The 17981-nt window shown below is 43.0% G+C and overlaps 1 protein-coding gene across 1 annotated transcript in view; it reads right to left on the bottom strand.

The window, feature by feature from the left end:
• CORIN (corin, serine peptidase) overlaps positions 1 to 17981 on the bottom strand; it is a 377616-nt gene that overhangs the window by 6436 nt on the left and 353199 nt on the right. The window contains exons 19-20 of the mRNA XM_077477533.1: positions 16096 to 16270; positions 6564 to 6835 (exon numbers count right to left, since the gene is read on the bottom strand). Coding sequence (XP_077333659.1) covers positions 6564 to 6835; positions 16096 to 16270 — 447 coding nt within the window. The remainder of the gene's footprint in view (positions 1 to 6563; positions 6836 to 16095; positions 16271 to 17981) is intronic.

Here is a 17981-nt window from a genome sequence, read left to right as displayed (position 1 = left end):
TGTGGGAAAGATGAGAAAAATACAGAGGAGAATAAGTGAAATAATAAAAGAGGTTAGTGAGGACTCCTTATGTTATGCTACTTATGTTTTTTTGCACAATTGCGTATAGTTTTTTTATACTGTTTTTGTACTTGTTTGCAAAATGAAAGTGGGCTGGTCTGGATGAAGTCCAGGGCCAAATTTTTGTCCCAGTCCAGCCCTGGAGTCCGGTGTGTCCCCATTTACTGTTTCAGGTCCGATTTCAGCTGGAATTCTTGGCTGAATTTGAACCTGAAAATGGACCAAAAGATGCACAGGATTCCTGTACAATTCACCCTGGAGCCGCTGCGGAGAGGTGTGAACCGGCTTCCATAGAGTCGATCACAATTTCCTGCTATGCGAATTGGATGCGGTGAAATCCACATCCAAGTCACACTAGTGGGAACCCAACCTAAATCTTTTTTCAGATTATGATGATTGAGAATTACTTATATTGTACCTTGTATTTAAGTAAAAACCCAAGCATTATAGTCTCTTATAAGCTTTAACATGTAAATGTAATTCAAAATCACTTTTTTAAATGTGCAGCTTTCAATAAAATAATGCTAATGATAAAGGTTGCTCTGTGGGAAGCAAGGGGTTCAGCCCTGCTCAAGTAGTTAGGGAGTTAACGTACTGAATGTAAAATCTGGGGCCTGAGATTAGTAGTATAGTATTGTATTGTTAGTCATTAATGCAGAAAGTTTTGAGGTTTAATGATACCCTTTATTGGATTAATTACATTTTACAAGATAAAAGCTTTCAGGAAATGCATCTGAACCCCACATCTTTATATGCAGTCATAAGGAGGAGCAATAAAATATAAATATTACAAATTACATTTTGTTTACACACTTGAGTAGTAACAACCATTGTAAAGGGTTAGACTAGATTAGAGTTTAGAATTTGTATTGGGGTAACTGACTAAGGTCTGATTCACACTTGTGTAGGTTGCAGTTTGCATATTGCAGGTGCATTTCACATTTTTCAATACACATTTTTAAACCATTGATGTCTATGGAACCAAAAACCAGAAAAAAACCCTGGTCCTTTCCATAAAATGCACAGATGTGAACTACATCCATGGGCTGTAGTGTACGAAAAGGCTCTATCCATCAGCACTAAGCCCCTGTACACATGGTCGGAGATTTCCACAACCAAATCCGTTGGATTTTGCCCGAAACTGTTGCATACACACGGTTGGACAAAGTTGGCGAAAAATCCAATCTTTCAGAACGTGATGATGTAATTTAGTTACGATGGGACTACATTCACGCTAGTAGCCAATAGCTTTGATGTAGGAATTTGATCTGAGCATGCGTGGCACTTGTCCGATCAAAATTCTCTACACATGATCGGAGTATGTCCGATCGGCCCAGTTGGTCGGGAAATATTTCCAACATGTTCGAAAATTGGGTCCGACGGAATCAGTCCGATGCATACCACACACAGTCGGATTATCCGACGACACGGTCCGATAGGACACATTCCGACGGATTCTCCGACCGTGTGTACAAGGGCTAACACTAATCCTAAATGCCAACAAATTTGGAAATATTGGCTTCCAATGCTTCCAAAATAAACACTCAGGCTATACGTTGTAGTCGCTCCATCTGCTCTGCTAGTCATTTGGTTTCTTCTTTTTTTTTTTTTTCCCTCTGTTACATAGATGTATTGTTTTTGTGAATTGGACTATGGGGGTTACCGTATATACTCGAGTATAAGCCGAGATTTTCAGCCTCTTTTTTGAGGCTGAAAGTGCCCCCCTCGGCTTATACTCGAGTCATCGCTGTCTGCCCGCTCCATCAGCGTGTCGAGCAGACAGACAGCGGCCATTCTATCATTCAAAAGCCGCGCCTCCGGCTCCGCCTTCGCCTGTGATAGGCGGAACACTGAATTTCCCAGCAGCCTGTGTTCCGCCTATCACGGACATCGTATCATCCTCGTACTACGGACGAGGATGATACGATGTCCGTGATAGGCGGAACACAGGCTGCTGGGAAATTCAGTGTTCCGCCTATCACAGGCGAAGGCGGAGGCTTTTGAATTTTACAATGGCCGCCGAGGCGCCGACGAAGAGGGCACGGGACGGAGGCAAGGCAAGGCACGGCACGGGACGGGACGGAGGCAAGGCAAGGCACGACACGGGACGGAGGCAAGGCACGGCGGCAAGGCACGGCACGGGACGGAGGCAAGGAGGCAAGGCACGGGACGGAGGCTCGGGACAAAGGCTCGGGACACAGGTAGGCTGGACACACACACACACACACACACACGGATGGATGGAGACACACACAGGGATGGATGGATGGAGACACACACACAGGGATGGATGGATGGATGGATGGAGACACACACACACAGGGATGGATGGATGGATGGATGGACACACACACACACAGGGATGGATGGACGGACACACAGGGATGGACGGACACGACGGACACACAGGGATGGACGGACACACAGGGATGGACGGACACACACACAGGGATGGACAGGCATGTCTCACCCTCGGCTTATACACGAGTCAATAAGTTTGCCAGTTTTTTGGGGGGTAAATTGGGGGCCTCGGCTTATATTCGGGTCGGCCTATACTCGAGTATATACGGTATTTACTAAAGAAAAATCCACTTTGCACAGCAAGTGCACTTGGAAGTGCAGTCACTGTAGATCCGAGGGGGACATGCAAGGAAAATAAAAAAACAGCATTTTAGCTTGCACATGATTGGATGATAAAATCAGCAGAGCTTCCACTCATTTCAGATCTACTCCTTTGATTTAGAGCGAATGCACTTCCAGTGCAAAGTGCATTTGCCTTTCATAAATATCCCCCTATGAGTCCTATGTCACATGTATTTTGTTTTATTTCTAAAATTCAATAAAAACTATTGATGTAAAAAAAAAAAAAAAAAATAGACTGTAGTGTGTTTTTGCAAAACTGAAAACTCACTAAAAGCATAGGTGTGAACCAGGCTTAAGTGATAAGAAGGCCAGGCCCAATCCTCACCTCAAAGGAAGGTGTTTTTTTAAACGTCCATATATTACAGAAGCAATGACATAAGGATCTAAAAATCCAGAGGAGTTTTACACAGTCATAAAGATTACTGGGGGGGTGGGGGGGTTTCTAGGTTAGATGAAGTAAGCGATCTGGGGGTTGTGGGAGTACTGCAGGCTTTTCTCCTCCATTTTTCTCTGCTGATTTTACTACCAACTACCAATAAATTGTAGCAAAATAAATGCCATGCGAATAAATCAATACAGGGGATGCAATAAAACTTAAAGCATTTCTAAATGTATATTTTTTTGTTTTCTTATTAAAATAATAAACAGGTTATACTCACCTGCTCTGTACAGTGAAATTGCACAGGGCGGCCCCCTTTCTCTCCTTGATTCCCCTGCCTGCACTGTTCACTTCTCCTCTTCTGTGTAGGCCCCCATAGCAAGCTGCTTGCTAAGGGGGCAGATGTGCAGGCTCACTCCCAAGCTGGGCTGTGTGTGTCCATAGACACACATAGGGCATCTTGGCCCGCCCCCTCTGATCACAGGATTTGAAGGACAGCAGCAGGGGCCAATGGCTCCTGCATGAACATCTTGTGAGAAGAGAAAGAGAGAGGACCTGCAGATAGGAACAGCACTTGATACAGGGTAGGTTTGGGGGCAATGGAGCACAGCAAGTTGCAAAACATTTTTTACCTTTAATGCAGGAAAGGCATTAAGGTAAAAAAAAAAAAAGTTTTAGCTTTAGACTCACTTTAAAAAAAAAAAAAAGTTACCTTTTGTTATTTTCAGTTTTGAACAAACATCAGAAATACATTAGATTGAAATAAAAAATGGCATTGTATATTATTACTTCCTGCTCTAAAATAGTTTAAAAAAGGATAGCAAACTGCAGTGCCGTTGTGGTACACTTGATGAAAGCTACATCAGTAGAGAGAACATAATATTTCCCTTGCTCGGCATTTGATTCTAATTTCCTAGAATGTCTGTTAGCAATTGTCCTGTATATATAAATTAAGTTCTTCATTGATGCAGCTATAAGTTACCACCAGCACACCATGGTACAAAAATAGAAACTGTATTTCCTGCTGATCTCATGCAGTCTCCTTGCACCCACTTGCAGGCTACATGCATGAACTTTAGCAATGGACATGTCATTTCTCAGGGTGAGGTGCCTGGTGGACTACAGTTGACCATCTTATGCAATGTGCGTCAACATGGCATCTTATAGTCTCCATTGGTAGAGGGTGAGACATCTTGGCAAATTGGAAGAACAATTGGCATGGCAGACAGGGACAGAGTGTTGTCACCTTATAACAACACTCTGGGACAGAATAGCCCCATTATTTAATGAAATTACATTAAAGTGGCTATAAACTTCTGAAATAAAAAGGAACACAGCATATCTGTCTATGGTGTGTACTTGCCTCAATCCAAAGCACTTAGTGTGGTTCCTATCTGCTCTCTCCTCTCTCTATCTCCATTAGTCACTTCTGACAATCTATACCAGTGGTCTCCAAACTGCAGCCCCGGGATGTGTCCCTTTGCTTGCCTTTATCTGGCCCTTGGGACAATGTTTGATCCACCAACACCAACAATGGTGCACAAATATTTCGAGCAATTAAGCAAAGCTCCTCCCAATTGCAGCAACAATGGAGCCCAATGACACCAGTGATGGGGCACAATTTCTTCTAATGACACCAACAATGGGGCATAATTCCTCCCAATGACACTAATGATGGAGCACAATTCCTCCCAGTGACACCAACAATGGGGTCCAATGACAATGATAAGACATGATTCTTTCTAATGAGACCAACAATGGGGCACAATATCTCCCAGTGACACCAACAATGGGGCACAATTCTTTCCAATGACACCAAGGATGGGGCATAATTACGCTCACTGATACTGAAGATGGAAACTGACCCTCACTGATGACAGGACATTTCTGCTCTTGCTGGCCACAGTCCGGCCCCTCTAAAGTTGGAAGGACAGTAAAATCACCCTTTGTTTAGAAAGTTTGGAGATCTCTGGTCTATACCAACTCCACAGAGTCTGGCAGACGGCTCTGCCCCCCCCCCCCCCCCCCCAACACAAAGCAGGTGACTGACAGCCTCAGCTGTGCATGTTTCCATATGAGGTTGTGTAGAGTTAGTGTGTCCATTCCCTCTACCCAGGTCTCAATGGCAGAGGCAATGGCACTGTTCCAATTGGTGCAACACTGATTTTAAGGCTCTGCACCGATTTGCAAAAGTAGTTCCTGCACTACTTTTGCCGATTTCAGGTGTGACTTCAGATGTATATCAAGTAGCACCTGAAATCATGCTGACCTTGCTACAAGTGAAGTAGTGCGATTTGAAAGTAGCATCAATGTTAACCAGGGCTTAGGCTTATAATAAAAGGTTTCAGTATTTGGGTTCACATGACCCATTCAGTAAAATCACTTTGAAGTGAGACATCAGAAAGTCCGATCTGTATATTTAAAAGCTTGTTAACTAAATTCTTAAGTGGCAATTTAAAAGGATAGCAGTTCCTCTCTTAGCAATGTTCCCAGATACGGTGTAAGTGATCTACTGTAAGTAATTGTAGGTTCCCTGCATCTAATACAAACACAGATGTTGAAATGATCGTGTTAAGGTACAAAAAAGCGAAATCAAGGTAGATTGCCTTATTTTTGTGGATCATGTTAGAAGGCCTGTTACTCAACATACATCTGTTTATAATCCGAGGAGTGGAAAGACATGAAAGAAAATGCTTAGATGCATTTAATCAGACATAATTGGATATTGTCTTCTTACATATGTTTATAAATGGACCATCAAAGACTTGCTTTTTACCTGCTATAGTGATCAATAAAACCTGCCAAAGATACTTATATTTTTCTCAATCTGTAACTGTAATGTTTTCATGAAGACAGACAAGGAAGTGGTAGAACCCAGCATGTTAACAAAACTACAAGAAAATTGCTGACTTTTTATAGTTAAAGTAAATTTTTTTCAATTCCTGTAAAACCATTGCAGCCAATAAAGCCGAAGATGCATATCCTGTAAAGTTGTTCCAGGTCCTTTCCAAGTTGTTTCCCCCTCTTTCCAAGAACTAAACACTTGTATCTGGCTGCTTCCCAGTTCTATTCTGTACCAGTGGCAGCCTGTCCATAAGGGGCGCAGGAGCACTGCTCCCCCCCCCCCCTCCAATCCATGTGCCCGGCCCTTAATTTACATGCAGGACACATGGATTTCAATGGAGGTTCCACTTCCTGTTCATCTGGGAGAAGCCCTGGATCCTCCTGGAGCGAGGAGCAGTAGCCTTCCATGTCATCTTCCTTTGTGCCATCTTCCTCCTCACGGTAAGGCATCTAAACCCCTGCCTTCCCATCCGCCTCCTATATTGAGCACCAGCCGCCACTGTTCCGTACCCCATTTATTTTTTCAGGTATTTATAAAGCGCCAACAATTTATGCAGCACTTTAACCAAGGTCCTTATCACAAGTGCATACGTACACGCAACTAGGCATTTCATAATATCATTGTACCAGTACTTACTTTTGTTGCCCATATGTCCCCATCCTGTAATATAACAGTATGTGTCTGGTTCCACCAGCTGGCCCTTGGAAGGTAAGCACACAGGCCTTACATAGCTGGTCTCCTCAATGTCTTCATTTAACTGTACTATGCTGATGTCATAGTCTACCACAGCTCTGTTGTAGCGCGGATGAAGGATTATTGTCTTGACCATACGTGTCTGCATGAAATCAGATGGATGATCCAAGTTGTTTATACCGAATACAACTTTCCATACAGCAGCATGTTCCCGCCTGAGGAAAGATTACATGTCACATTATTCTTATATGAAAGCTCCACCAAAAGGTGTAAAAAAAATCATATTTAAAGTGGTTGTAAACCCTTACATATGCCAATGATATCAATGACCTCACAGAGATGAAACAAACTCTCCTACCTAAGTTTTACCTGATTATCTGCTGTCTTCTCTTCTGTACACCTTCTGTTCAAAGTGCAGCATTTATTGATTAGAGGGAAGAAACACACACACACACACACACACACACACACACACACACACACACACACACACACACACACACACACACACACACACACACACACACACACACACACACACACACACACACACACACACACACACACACACACACACACACACACTTTATAGCTTTTCTTAGAGGTAGGAAAACTTGTCAGAAGTGACTCTTGCTGACAGCAGTGGGGAGAAGCAGCAGACAGAAATTACGCTTAGTGCTCCTAATTGAAACAAGGACACACTATATAGAGGGATATGCTTTTGCCGTACAGGTACGTCCAATCATAAATGCCGCCCTGCCATCGCGAGCATGCCGGTCGGGACCCCCGTGAGTCCGGTCGCGGGTCCCGCGGATTTGATCGCCGCGGGCATACCCGCGATCGCCTCACGGGGAAGCTGAACTGGGAGATGCCATTGTAAACAGCATCTCTCCGTTCTGCCTAGCAACAAGTGACGCTGATCTCTGCTCTAAAAGAAAGCCCAGCCCCCAACAGTTAGTAACACGCCCCTAGGAACACTTAACCCCTACACTGCCACCCACTGGTTAACCCCTTCACTGCCAGTGTCATTTACACAGGAATCACTGCATTTGTATAGCAGTGATTGCTGTATAAATGACAATGGTCCCAAAAATGTGTTAAAAATGTCCGATGTGTCCGCCATAATGTCTCAGTCACAATAAAAATCGCTGATCGCCGCCATTACTAGTAAAAAAAAAAAATTATTAATAAAAATGCCATATAAACTATCCCCTATTTTGTAAACGCTATTTTTTTTTTGCGCAAACCAATCGCTTATTGCGATTTTTTTTTTTACCAAAAATATGTAGAAGAATACATATCGGCCTAACTGAGGGAAAAAAAATTATTTTTATATATTTTTGAGGGATATTTATTATAACAAAAAGTAAAAAAGAATGTGTTTTTTTCAAAATTGTCACTCTATTTTTAATAAAAACCGCAGGGGTGATCAAATACCACCAAAAGAAAGCTCTATTTGTGGGAAAAAAAGGACGCCAATTTTGTTTGGGAGCCACGTCGCAGGATTGTCAGTTAAAGCGACGCAGTGCCGAATTGCAAAAAGTGGTCTGGTCTTAAGCCAGCAAAATGGTGCGGTCTGTAAGTGGTTAACTGAGAATTTTGAGGGAAAAAAAACAATATACAGTATTTCACAAAAGTGAGTACACCCCTCACATTTTTGTAAATATTTTATTATATCTTTTCATGTGACAACACTGAAGGAATAAAACTTTGCTACAATGTAAAGTAGTGAGTGTCCAGCTTATATAACAGTGTAAATTTGCTGCCCCCTCAAAATAACTCAACATACAGTCATTAACGTCTAAACCGCTAGCAACAAAAGTGAGCACACCCCTAAGTGAAAATGTCCAAATTGGGCCCAAAGTGTCAATATTTTGTGTGGCCACCATTATTTTCCAGCACTACCTTAACCCTCTTGGGCATGGAGTTCACCAGAGCTTCACAGGTTACCACTGGAGTCCTCTTCCACTCCTCCATGACAACATCACGGAGCTGGTGGATGTTAGAGACCTTGCGCTCTTCTACCTTCCGTTTGAAGATGCCCCACAGATGCTCAATAGGGTTTAGGTCTGGAGATATGCTTGGCCAATCCTTCACCTTTACCCCCAGCTTCTTTAGCAAGGCAATGGTCGTCTTGGAGGTGTATTTGGGGTTGTTATGTTGAAATACAGCCCTGTGGCTCAATCTCCGAAGGGAGGGGATCATGTTCTGCTTCAATATGTCACAGTACATGTTGGCATTCATGGTTCCCTCAATGAACTGTAGCTCCCCAGTGCTGGCAGCACTCATGCAGCCTCAGAACATGACATTCCCACCACCATGCTTGACTGTAGGCAAGACACACTTGTCCTTGTGCTCTTAACCTGGTTGTCGCCACACGCTTTAAACCATCTGAACCGCATAAGTTTATATTGGTCTCATCACACCACAGGACATGGTTCCAGTAATCCATGTTCTTAGTCTGTTTGTCTTAAACAAACTGTTTGAAAGCTTTCTTGTGCATCATCTTTAGAAGAGGCTTCCTTCTGGGACAACAGCCATGCAGACCAATTTGATGCAGCGTGCAGCGTATGGTTTTGAGCACTGACAGGCTGACCCCCCCCCTCCTTCAACCTCAGCAGCAATGCAGGCAGCACTCACATGTCTATTTCCTAAAAGACAACCTCTCATGAAAAGATATAATAAAATATTTCCAAAAATGTGAGGGGTGTACTCACTTTTGTAAGATACTGTGTGTATATGTATATATATATAATATTTTTACTTTCTGCTATAAAATACATCCAATAAAAAAATCAAATTTCTTCCTGAATTTAGGCCAATTGGTATTCTGCTACATGTTTTTGGGGAAAAAAAAAATACCAATTGCATAGTTTACGCAAATGTTAGAGCGTTACACTATGGTATATATTTATGGATTTTAAATTATTCTTTTTTTTTAATACTTTATAGCGGGACTGCTATTTTGCAGTGGACTTTTACAAACACAACATCCTCCCTTCTCTCCAGATATGTTAGAATAAATAAAAGCCAGATCAAATAATTTTTTTGCTGCTCAAATTTTGAAGCCAATTCCCATGGGGGCACCAATGCAGGCTCGCTCCCGAGACCACTGACACAGACAGCAGGACTCGGCCCCGCCCCCGTGCTCTCATCACTGGAGTTAATTGACAGAATTGGGAGCCAGGAGAGCCACAGCTCGCATGCACAGTTCTGGATCGCGGTGGGGCTCAGGCAAATATAAGGGGGAATAAGGAGGGAATCTGCATTAAGGTAACAAAGCTTGAGACTTTAGAAGCACTTAAAATTTTTCGTTCCCCGATTTTCAACTTTAAGAGTGACATCACCACTCTTTAACAGTAAGTAGCCCCTGCAATACTCACCAGACTGGCTTTTTCAAGTACACTCTGAAAGGGGACAATGTCCCCCAGGTGCACAAATACAAAGTGCTTCCCAGCAGACCAAACTGCATAAACGTAAGTGAAAACTATACCTATATGCTGAGGGCATCTCCTTCCCTTTTGTCGCAACCCTGGTTGTGCATCTTCTCTCCAAACCTCACCTTTTTACATACTTTGTCACCCTGTTTCATCTACTCCTCCCACTCTTCTTTCTTTCCAAACTCACTTCCTCTTGTTCAGCTTCCTAGGCATAAAATCCATCCACATCTGTGGCTTTTTAAATTTCAATTAGCGTCTGTGTATAAATAGTCAATGAGTTTGTTAGCTCTGATGTGGATGCACTGAGCAGGTTAGATATTAACCATAGGGAGCAGAAAAGAACTGTCAAAAGACCTGCATAACAAGGTAATGGAACTTTATAAAGATGGGAATGTATATAAAAAGATATCAAAAGCTTTGAATATGCCAGTTAGTACTGTTCAATCACTTATTTAAAAAGTAGAACATTTGGGGATCTCTTCATACCAAGCCAAGGTCAGGTAGACCAAGAAAAATTGCAGCCACAACCGCCAGAAGAATTGTTTGGGATACAAAGAAAAACTCACAGGTAATCTCAGGAGAAATATAGTCTGCTCTGGAAAAAGATGGTCTGTTTATTTCAAGGAGCACAAACTGGCAATACGTGAACAAAAATTTGTTGCATGTTCGAGTTCCAAGAAAGAAAAAAAATAAATCATGACATGCCTCACAGCTTCTGGCACACTGTAATCTGGAGTGCCCAGACCAAAATAGAGCTTTATGGTCAGAACCATAAGTGCTCTGTTTGTAGAGGAGTCATAATGGCCTATAGCGACAATAATACCATCCCCACTGTGAAGCATGGTGGTAGCTCACTGACAATTTGAGAGTGTGTAAGCTCTAAAGGCATGGGGAAAATTTTGAAGATTGATGGCAAGATAAATGCAGAAAGTTATTAGAAAACAATGACCCTAAGCACAAGGCCAATGTGACCCTCCAGTGGTTACAGCAGAAAAAGGTGAAGGTTGTCAAGTTGCTATCTCTGGGGAGATTTCAAATGTGCGGTTCATGCACTACAACTAAAGACTTTGCATGACCTGGAGGCATTTTGCCAAAACAAATTGGCAGCTATACCACCTGCAAGAATTTGGGGCCTCATAGACAACTATTACAAAAGACTGCATGCTGTGATTGATGCTTAGGGGGGGGAATACGCAAAATTAGGAACTAAGCTTATGCAGACCTTTAAACAGGGGTCATTTAATCCGTTTACTTGTTGCCATGCTTTGTTTTATGATTGTGCCATTCTGTCATTCTGACCTACAGTTGAATATGTACCCTAAAAGAAATAAATGTGTTTTGCCCGCTAACTCATGTTCTTCTTTAAAAATTGTACATACGGTTCATTACCAATTTTCCAGGGGCATGTAGACTTCTGAGTACAACTGTAATACATTTTTGTTTTCTGGTTAAATACAGCTTTAAATAATATACAAAATAGTTACCTTACTGATTTAAAGTATTCTGTGAATATGAATGGGATGGGTTCTCTTTATTTGATATATACAGTACTTTGCCATTGCAAAGTCCTACTCCTAGGAGCATACAATTTACATTCTGTACATTCCAAGCAGTTTTATGGTTTAAAAATCAGCATGGCCTCATATTCTGCTTTATGGTGGTCATGTATCATACTGTGTAGTGCTATCTCTTTACAGAGCTTTAAGAACAAAATAAAAAGCTTCATAAATACACAGGCATAAAAAATCTATCAATGTCACAGATGGTAAACAGTATCCTCGTATTGGTCCCAGCTCTGTCGCTTAATGAAAACTTTATGACAAACTAGATTTTCCTAATGTCTTTTCATTTTCCCTGCCAAGCATTTTCCAAGACCATAGCTGGTAATATTTCGAAAGAACAGGACACTCCAGGGAAACTCTCTGTGTTATTACAAAAGAGAATGAGAAATTGTAGACTTGTGCCACTCCCCAAGGGCAGAAATCCTGAAGTCATTATCAACACACTTCAGAATTACTATCATATAAAACCTTACTTTTTTACAGATTGTTTTCCTACCAGGATTATTGCTCTTGCACAGCACCAATAACCATAAATAGCCCTTATTACTCGATGTTAGTTCAACAGGTTACTGTGCAATTTCTCTCACCGTATGACAAGTTACGTTCCTACTGCTTAATGTTGCTTGTAATTGTGTTTTCTGCTAAATTCTAAAATGTGGATTACAATATAGAAATGCAGATTGAATTATAAATCGAAAAACTTAAAAGGCCAGAAAGAGTATCATATTATAGTTCAAATTAAAGCGGAGGTCCACCCTAAAGTGGACCTTCCGCTCATTGGAACCCTCCCCCCCTCCGGCGCCACAATTGGCACCTTTCAGGGGGGAGGGGGGTGCAGGTACCTGTACAGTACAGGTATCTGCACCCACTTCCGGCGTAGATTCTGCAGAAGGTACGCCCCTTTCCGCAGAATCTATGCTCCTTTCCGAAGGTCCCCCGCTGCCTGCTGGGAAACACACGGATCCCAGAGACAGCGGGGACCATCCTTATTGCGCAGCGCAACTCGCGCATGCGGAGAAGGGAACCGAGAAATGAAACCGAAAGGCTCCACTTCCTGATTCCCATACCCAAGATGGCAGCGGCAGCACCCGAGAGACGATCGAGAGATCGGCTTCGGGTGCCGACATCGCGGGCGCGCTGGGCGGGTAAGTGCCATTATTTTAAAAGTCAGCAGCTGCAGTATTTGTAGCTGCTGGCTTTTAAAAAAAAGAAAAAGGCGGACTCCCGCTTTAAGAGTCGGAAATATGTTTTAAACTTCAAAAGATTTCAAATAGGCTTGTGGAGGTAAGATCTTTCAACAATCACTCAACAAAACCATGTGACCAAAGTTGTTCAAGTCAGTAGGAACAGATTATTGTACTTTTAAAGTGCAGAGTGATTATTTAGAAAAAAAAGGACAGATATTGTAGTATCACTGCACAAACTATCTACCTCTATACATCTAGTATTTTACCACGCATGGTGGAAGCCTACAATATATGTTGTATTCTGAATTCTGCTTTAGTCCTCAAGACCTTTTACAGTGCATACTGTACTCCTCAATGGCTCACTGGTGAGACAATCAGAACTGTTCCTGGACACACTGAGGACATCATGGTGCACCTGCCACTTTACTTCAGTTACATTTTTAGTTAAAAAAAGAACCTAGTTCCCTCTTCAACTGCATATGTACTTTATTTTTTAGAAGAAAAAAATAGATGCTATATATATATATATATATATATATATATGTGTGTGTGTGTGTATGTATATACAGTGTATATATATATATATATATATATATATATATATATATATTACCTGAATCAACACCCTTGTAATCCCCCGTGGAGCCTTTTCCCCTGCGGCAACCGGTAATCAGAAGTTCCTCTGTTTGCTTTCCTGCTGTTCAGCCAACCAGTCTTGTCCCCACTCCTCATCATGACATCATGCTAGAATATGTCATCACCCTGTGAGGACCCTCTGAGAACCCTGTAATAGACTCTTGGGCAGTGCCAACATCGCCAGGAAGTTGTATAGGAACTGCATAATGGACTGCTGCACAGTACTGACTAAAAGAAAAAAAGATCTGGAACCTGGCATACCATATGACTAGAGTAATTGGGGCTTATAGGTACATTTTGTTATAAAAAAAAATATATAGAATAAAGTATAATAAAGCATAAAGGCCATTTCACACTGGGCAGATCCGCTCAATGGGAGATCACTCCGTTCATCTCCGCTAAGCTGGCGGATGACAGATCCATCTCTGCTCTCTGAGCAGGGAAGGACCTGTCACAGTCTCACTGATTTCTATAGGGAGATCGGATAAAAACAGACAGCATATCTGTTTTCATCAGATCCCATCTGATTCGCAAGATGGATGGTGAACGTATCGCCATACGTCTTTTTTGAGCGGATCGGATGGCAGATGGGTGTCAGCAGACACATCTCCGCTGACATCCGCCTGTCCATGGGTGTCAATGGGTGGCCTGCTCGGATCCGCCTGAAAAACAGACAGGTGGATCCGAGCGGGCTTATCGTGTGAAAGGGGCCTAAATCAATAAAGTGGTGTGGAGTTAGGAAATGAGCTTTAGAGGAAGTCGCTCTCTCATTGGCCAAAACACTGTAGAATCTCTAGTGAGGAAGTTGTGACTGAACAATATCTTACTGGTTTAGCCAGGAAGGGAAAGACACTCTAGACGATGTGTCCACAAAATGTTAAACATTACTGTGATATTGGCCTTACACAGGTTAACAATTAATGTAGCTGCATGTCTATGGGATGATGTGAAAAACAAGCAATTTTAGTGGTCCCTAACCTTTCGGCTCAGTTTGTCGCATCAACTGTGGCAACGGGGGGGGGGAGGGGGGGCAGGCAGACAAGCAAAGCTTCCCTTTTTGGGTGGAGCTTCGCTTTAAGTCCAAGTGGCAGACAGATGTGGCGGTGTATATACAGTAATCCTTAAACTGAAATCCTACACTTACTGGTCTTTTCAACAAAGCAGAGCAAATATAAATGTAGAAGCGTCAGACAAAGTAACAATAGCAACCAGATTTCTGTTTACTAAGGAGAGGTGTATCATAAACGGTTGTTGTGGGTTTCTGCACTTCACCTTCCCTGTGTGTTGTTTACCTTAATCCTTATACCTCCAGTCAAAACTTTTTAGGTTTGAGTACGGAAAGAAATAGTTGAATCTCCTGTAATGTTTTTTTTTTTTTTTGCAGCGTCCCATTAGGGAGATTTTTCTTTACTTTTTGTCTCATTGGAAGATTTCCCCTCTCTTCCTGTTCTGGTGACAACTCAGAATTTTGGATTATCCCATTAATTTTAGTTCCAAAAAAAATCTAAATAAAAACATTTTTTTTTCTTGCGCTGTGATGAGGTAGGCCACTGGCACAAACAAGTAGTATACCCAGCTTAAAAAACAATGTACAAAAAGTGTGTAGTACCAAAGATATGAATGTGAATGAGCTATCAATCAAGTTAAAGTAAAAAAAGGCCTCAATAAGTGGGGAGGAGACACTAGTGCTGACATCACACCACTGCTCGATTCCGGACCAGTAGCATCTTTTTAATGTAAGGATTTTATGCTTTTTGTTTTTATGTGTACATGCATCTTTATTAAAACTACAACATCATGAGGTATACTTCTGGCTCCTGGTGAGCTTTATTTTAGTTAGACCCTGAAGTGCAGTGTCGCTGGACGGATTAATTGGGTTTACTTTTCACTGGATGACAGACACTAAAGGCCCGTATACACGATACAAAAAGCGGATGGAAAAATTCATACAACGAGCTGTCTGCTGATTTTCGGAATGTTACTACGGTGCTTTCGACAGCCAATTTCCCTTTTTCGTCAGACAAAATGACAGCTGTGCAGGCTATAAAATTTTTGTCGGATGTGAACTCAACATCCGATATTTGTTTCATTAGTATGGTTTTCATACAAAAAAAATCATAAGACCAAGTCTATGCATGCTCAGAAACAAAAGAATTACATACAAAACTATTCAAAACATTAAGTCACTTCTGACAATGTATTCTGTTGTACAAAAATTTTTGTATTGTGAGTAAACTCTTCACTTTAGACATGAGACTAGCATGCCACAAAAAACGGACATTTGGTCGTCTGATAATCAATTTGTGTGTACAAGGCTTTATCCAAAGCCTACCTGCTGTTGTAATGGCAGCCATCATCTCTGGTGAGTGTCCATTTCACTGGGAATGCAGTGGCAGAGCTCTGCGCACTTTGTTTTAAAACTTATGTTCACTTCAAGAGGTGTTATAGATGGTTTCTCTTCACTGGCGCATTGGATTTTTCTAACAAGCCTTTATCGTTTTAGTGGACTTTTCACAAATGCTTTACCGCTCCTATTATGGAGGACTTATCAGTCACTTATTGTGGACTTTTTTACTTTATACTGATTGATCATTCATTCATATTCATATCATGCTCTAAAATGTTTGAAAATATTTAGTAAATTACTTACCCTTCAAAACAGTGGGCAACAGTCAAAACCCACTTTTTCCCTATAAGAACACAGCCACAGATGTGCCCACTTGGTTCACTCTGTAGGGAACACTGCCAAGGCCATCGTCCAGGTCGGCTGGTTCTGCCACCAAGGATCCTCTTGCTCATTCTGGCTGCAGGGCGACGTCCACAGTCTGAAAAACATATGAAAGGCTCATACAATTTTTGTCCTGGTGACTACTGTTAGCAGACAGAAAGTGATGGTAAATGCAGAATTTTCCAACTGTTCCAGTATCCAGCACTAAAAGAACATTATTAATATTACTGTCATGCAGAGGAATCTTTGTCTGATGGTGCAAGAATAGCTCCTATCTGGATACAGAGAGTGGTGTGGAAGCATGTGTACAGGTAAGTAAACACTGACCACTAATGTGGGGGCCCGGGGTATGGGGGATAACAGGACTGCCACAGACCAGCAAGGCAAGGTAGAGGCGGGTTACCAACACTTCAAATGACCAGCATTGCCAGCCTAGGGGAGGTCACTGCCAATGCAAAGTGAGAGGGCGACCAGAACTGCCGTTGACTAGCAATGCATGGGGGGTTAACAGCAACGCCCCTGACAAGCAGTGCACATGGAAGTTACCAGCACTGCCAATAAACACCAGTGAATGAGGTGTCCCTGTTACTGTCAGTAAAGCCAATGCTGGGGGTTATTTTCCACTAACACCAATGCTGTAGCCACTGTCACCAATGCTGGAGGTTATTACTCCAGCCAAAGACACCAATGATAGGACTTTAGCCACTGGGAGCATCCTCTGGGACTGTGACATCATAATGGGCGGGGACATCACCCAGTGACCCCGCCCATTGTCCTTATATAAGTCGCCGCACAACACGCCCCTGAAATTATGGCCAGAGACAGCGTCAAGCCAACATCTCAAGGAAGAAGAAGAGTAGAACAGAAGAAAAGGCAGCAAAGACAGCGGCGACAGAAGACCGGGCCACCGCCAGCACAAGAGCTGGAAGAAGGAGCGAAGGCCCGGCAAGAAGGACCGAAGAGGGGGACAAGACCCCCGAAGTCGGAAGAAGAGGCAGCGGCAGAAAGCCGGGCCACCGCTAGTAAAAGAGCTAAAGGAAGAAAGCGGAGGCCCGGCAAGAAGAACCGAAGAGGGGGTCAAGACCCCCGAAGAGGGGGACAAGACCCCAGAAGTCGGAAGAAGACCCCCGGGTGGCGATGAAGAAGAAAGCCAGGCTCCTCCGCTAGTAAAAGAGGTAGTAGAAGATAGCGGAGGAGTCCGACGAGAAGACCCCCCAAGACGGAAGAAGACCCCCGGAGCTGTGCAATAAATTATTTTAAACCCTTGTGTTGTGTTTTTTTTAAACTTTTTTTTCACAGGTGAATGAGTAGGGGTACATTGTACCCCATACTCATTCACATAGGGTGGGGGGCCGGTATCTGGGGCTCCCTTATTAAAGGGGGCTCCCAGATTCCGATAAGCCCCCTGCCCGCAGACCCCGACAACCAACGGCCAGTGTTGTCGTGAAGAGGCCCTTGTCCTCATCAACATGGGGACAAGGTGCTTTGGGGTGGGGGGGCCGCAGCCGCCCCCTTCCCCAAAGCACCCCCCCATGTTGAGGGCACATAGCCTGGTACGGCTCGCTCGTCCTCACCCTGTTTTTGTCCTGTCCTTGGGGGGGGGGGGCACAGCTTTTTCCGGCGTAGGGCTTCCCCTTTAAGTCCATACCAGGTGAGGGGGCCAGCGACGTGTCAATCTCGCCGCCGAAGGTGGCGACATTGACTTCCTTCGCTAGTCCCGGCTACCTGAAGCCACATTCAAAACGAACGGGCTTTCCTCCGTGTGCGGGAAAGTCCGTTCATTTCAAAAGTCTGGCGGACTAGCGCAC

This window comes from Lithobates pipiens, unplaced genomic scaffold (genome assembly GCF_037356315.1).
Source record: "Lithobates pipiens isolate NorthernLeopardFrog02 unplaced genomic scaffold, aLitPip1_a1.2 Scaffold_13, whole genome shotgun sequence".
In the NCBI taxonomy this organism is placed as follows: domain Eukaryota; kingdom Metazoa; phylum Chordata; class Amphibia; order Anura; family Ranidae; genus Lithobates; species Lithobates pipiens.
This window is presented reverse-complemented; position numbering and strand designations above follow the sequence as displayed.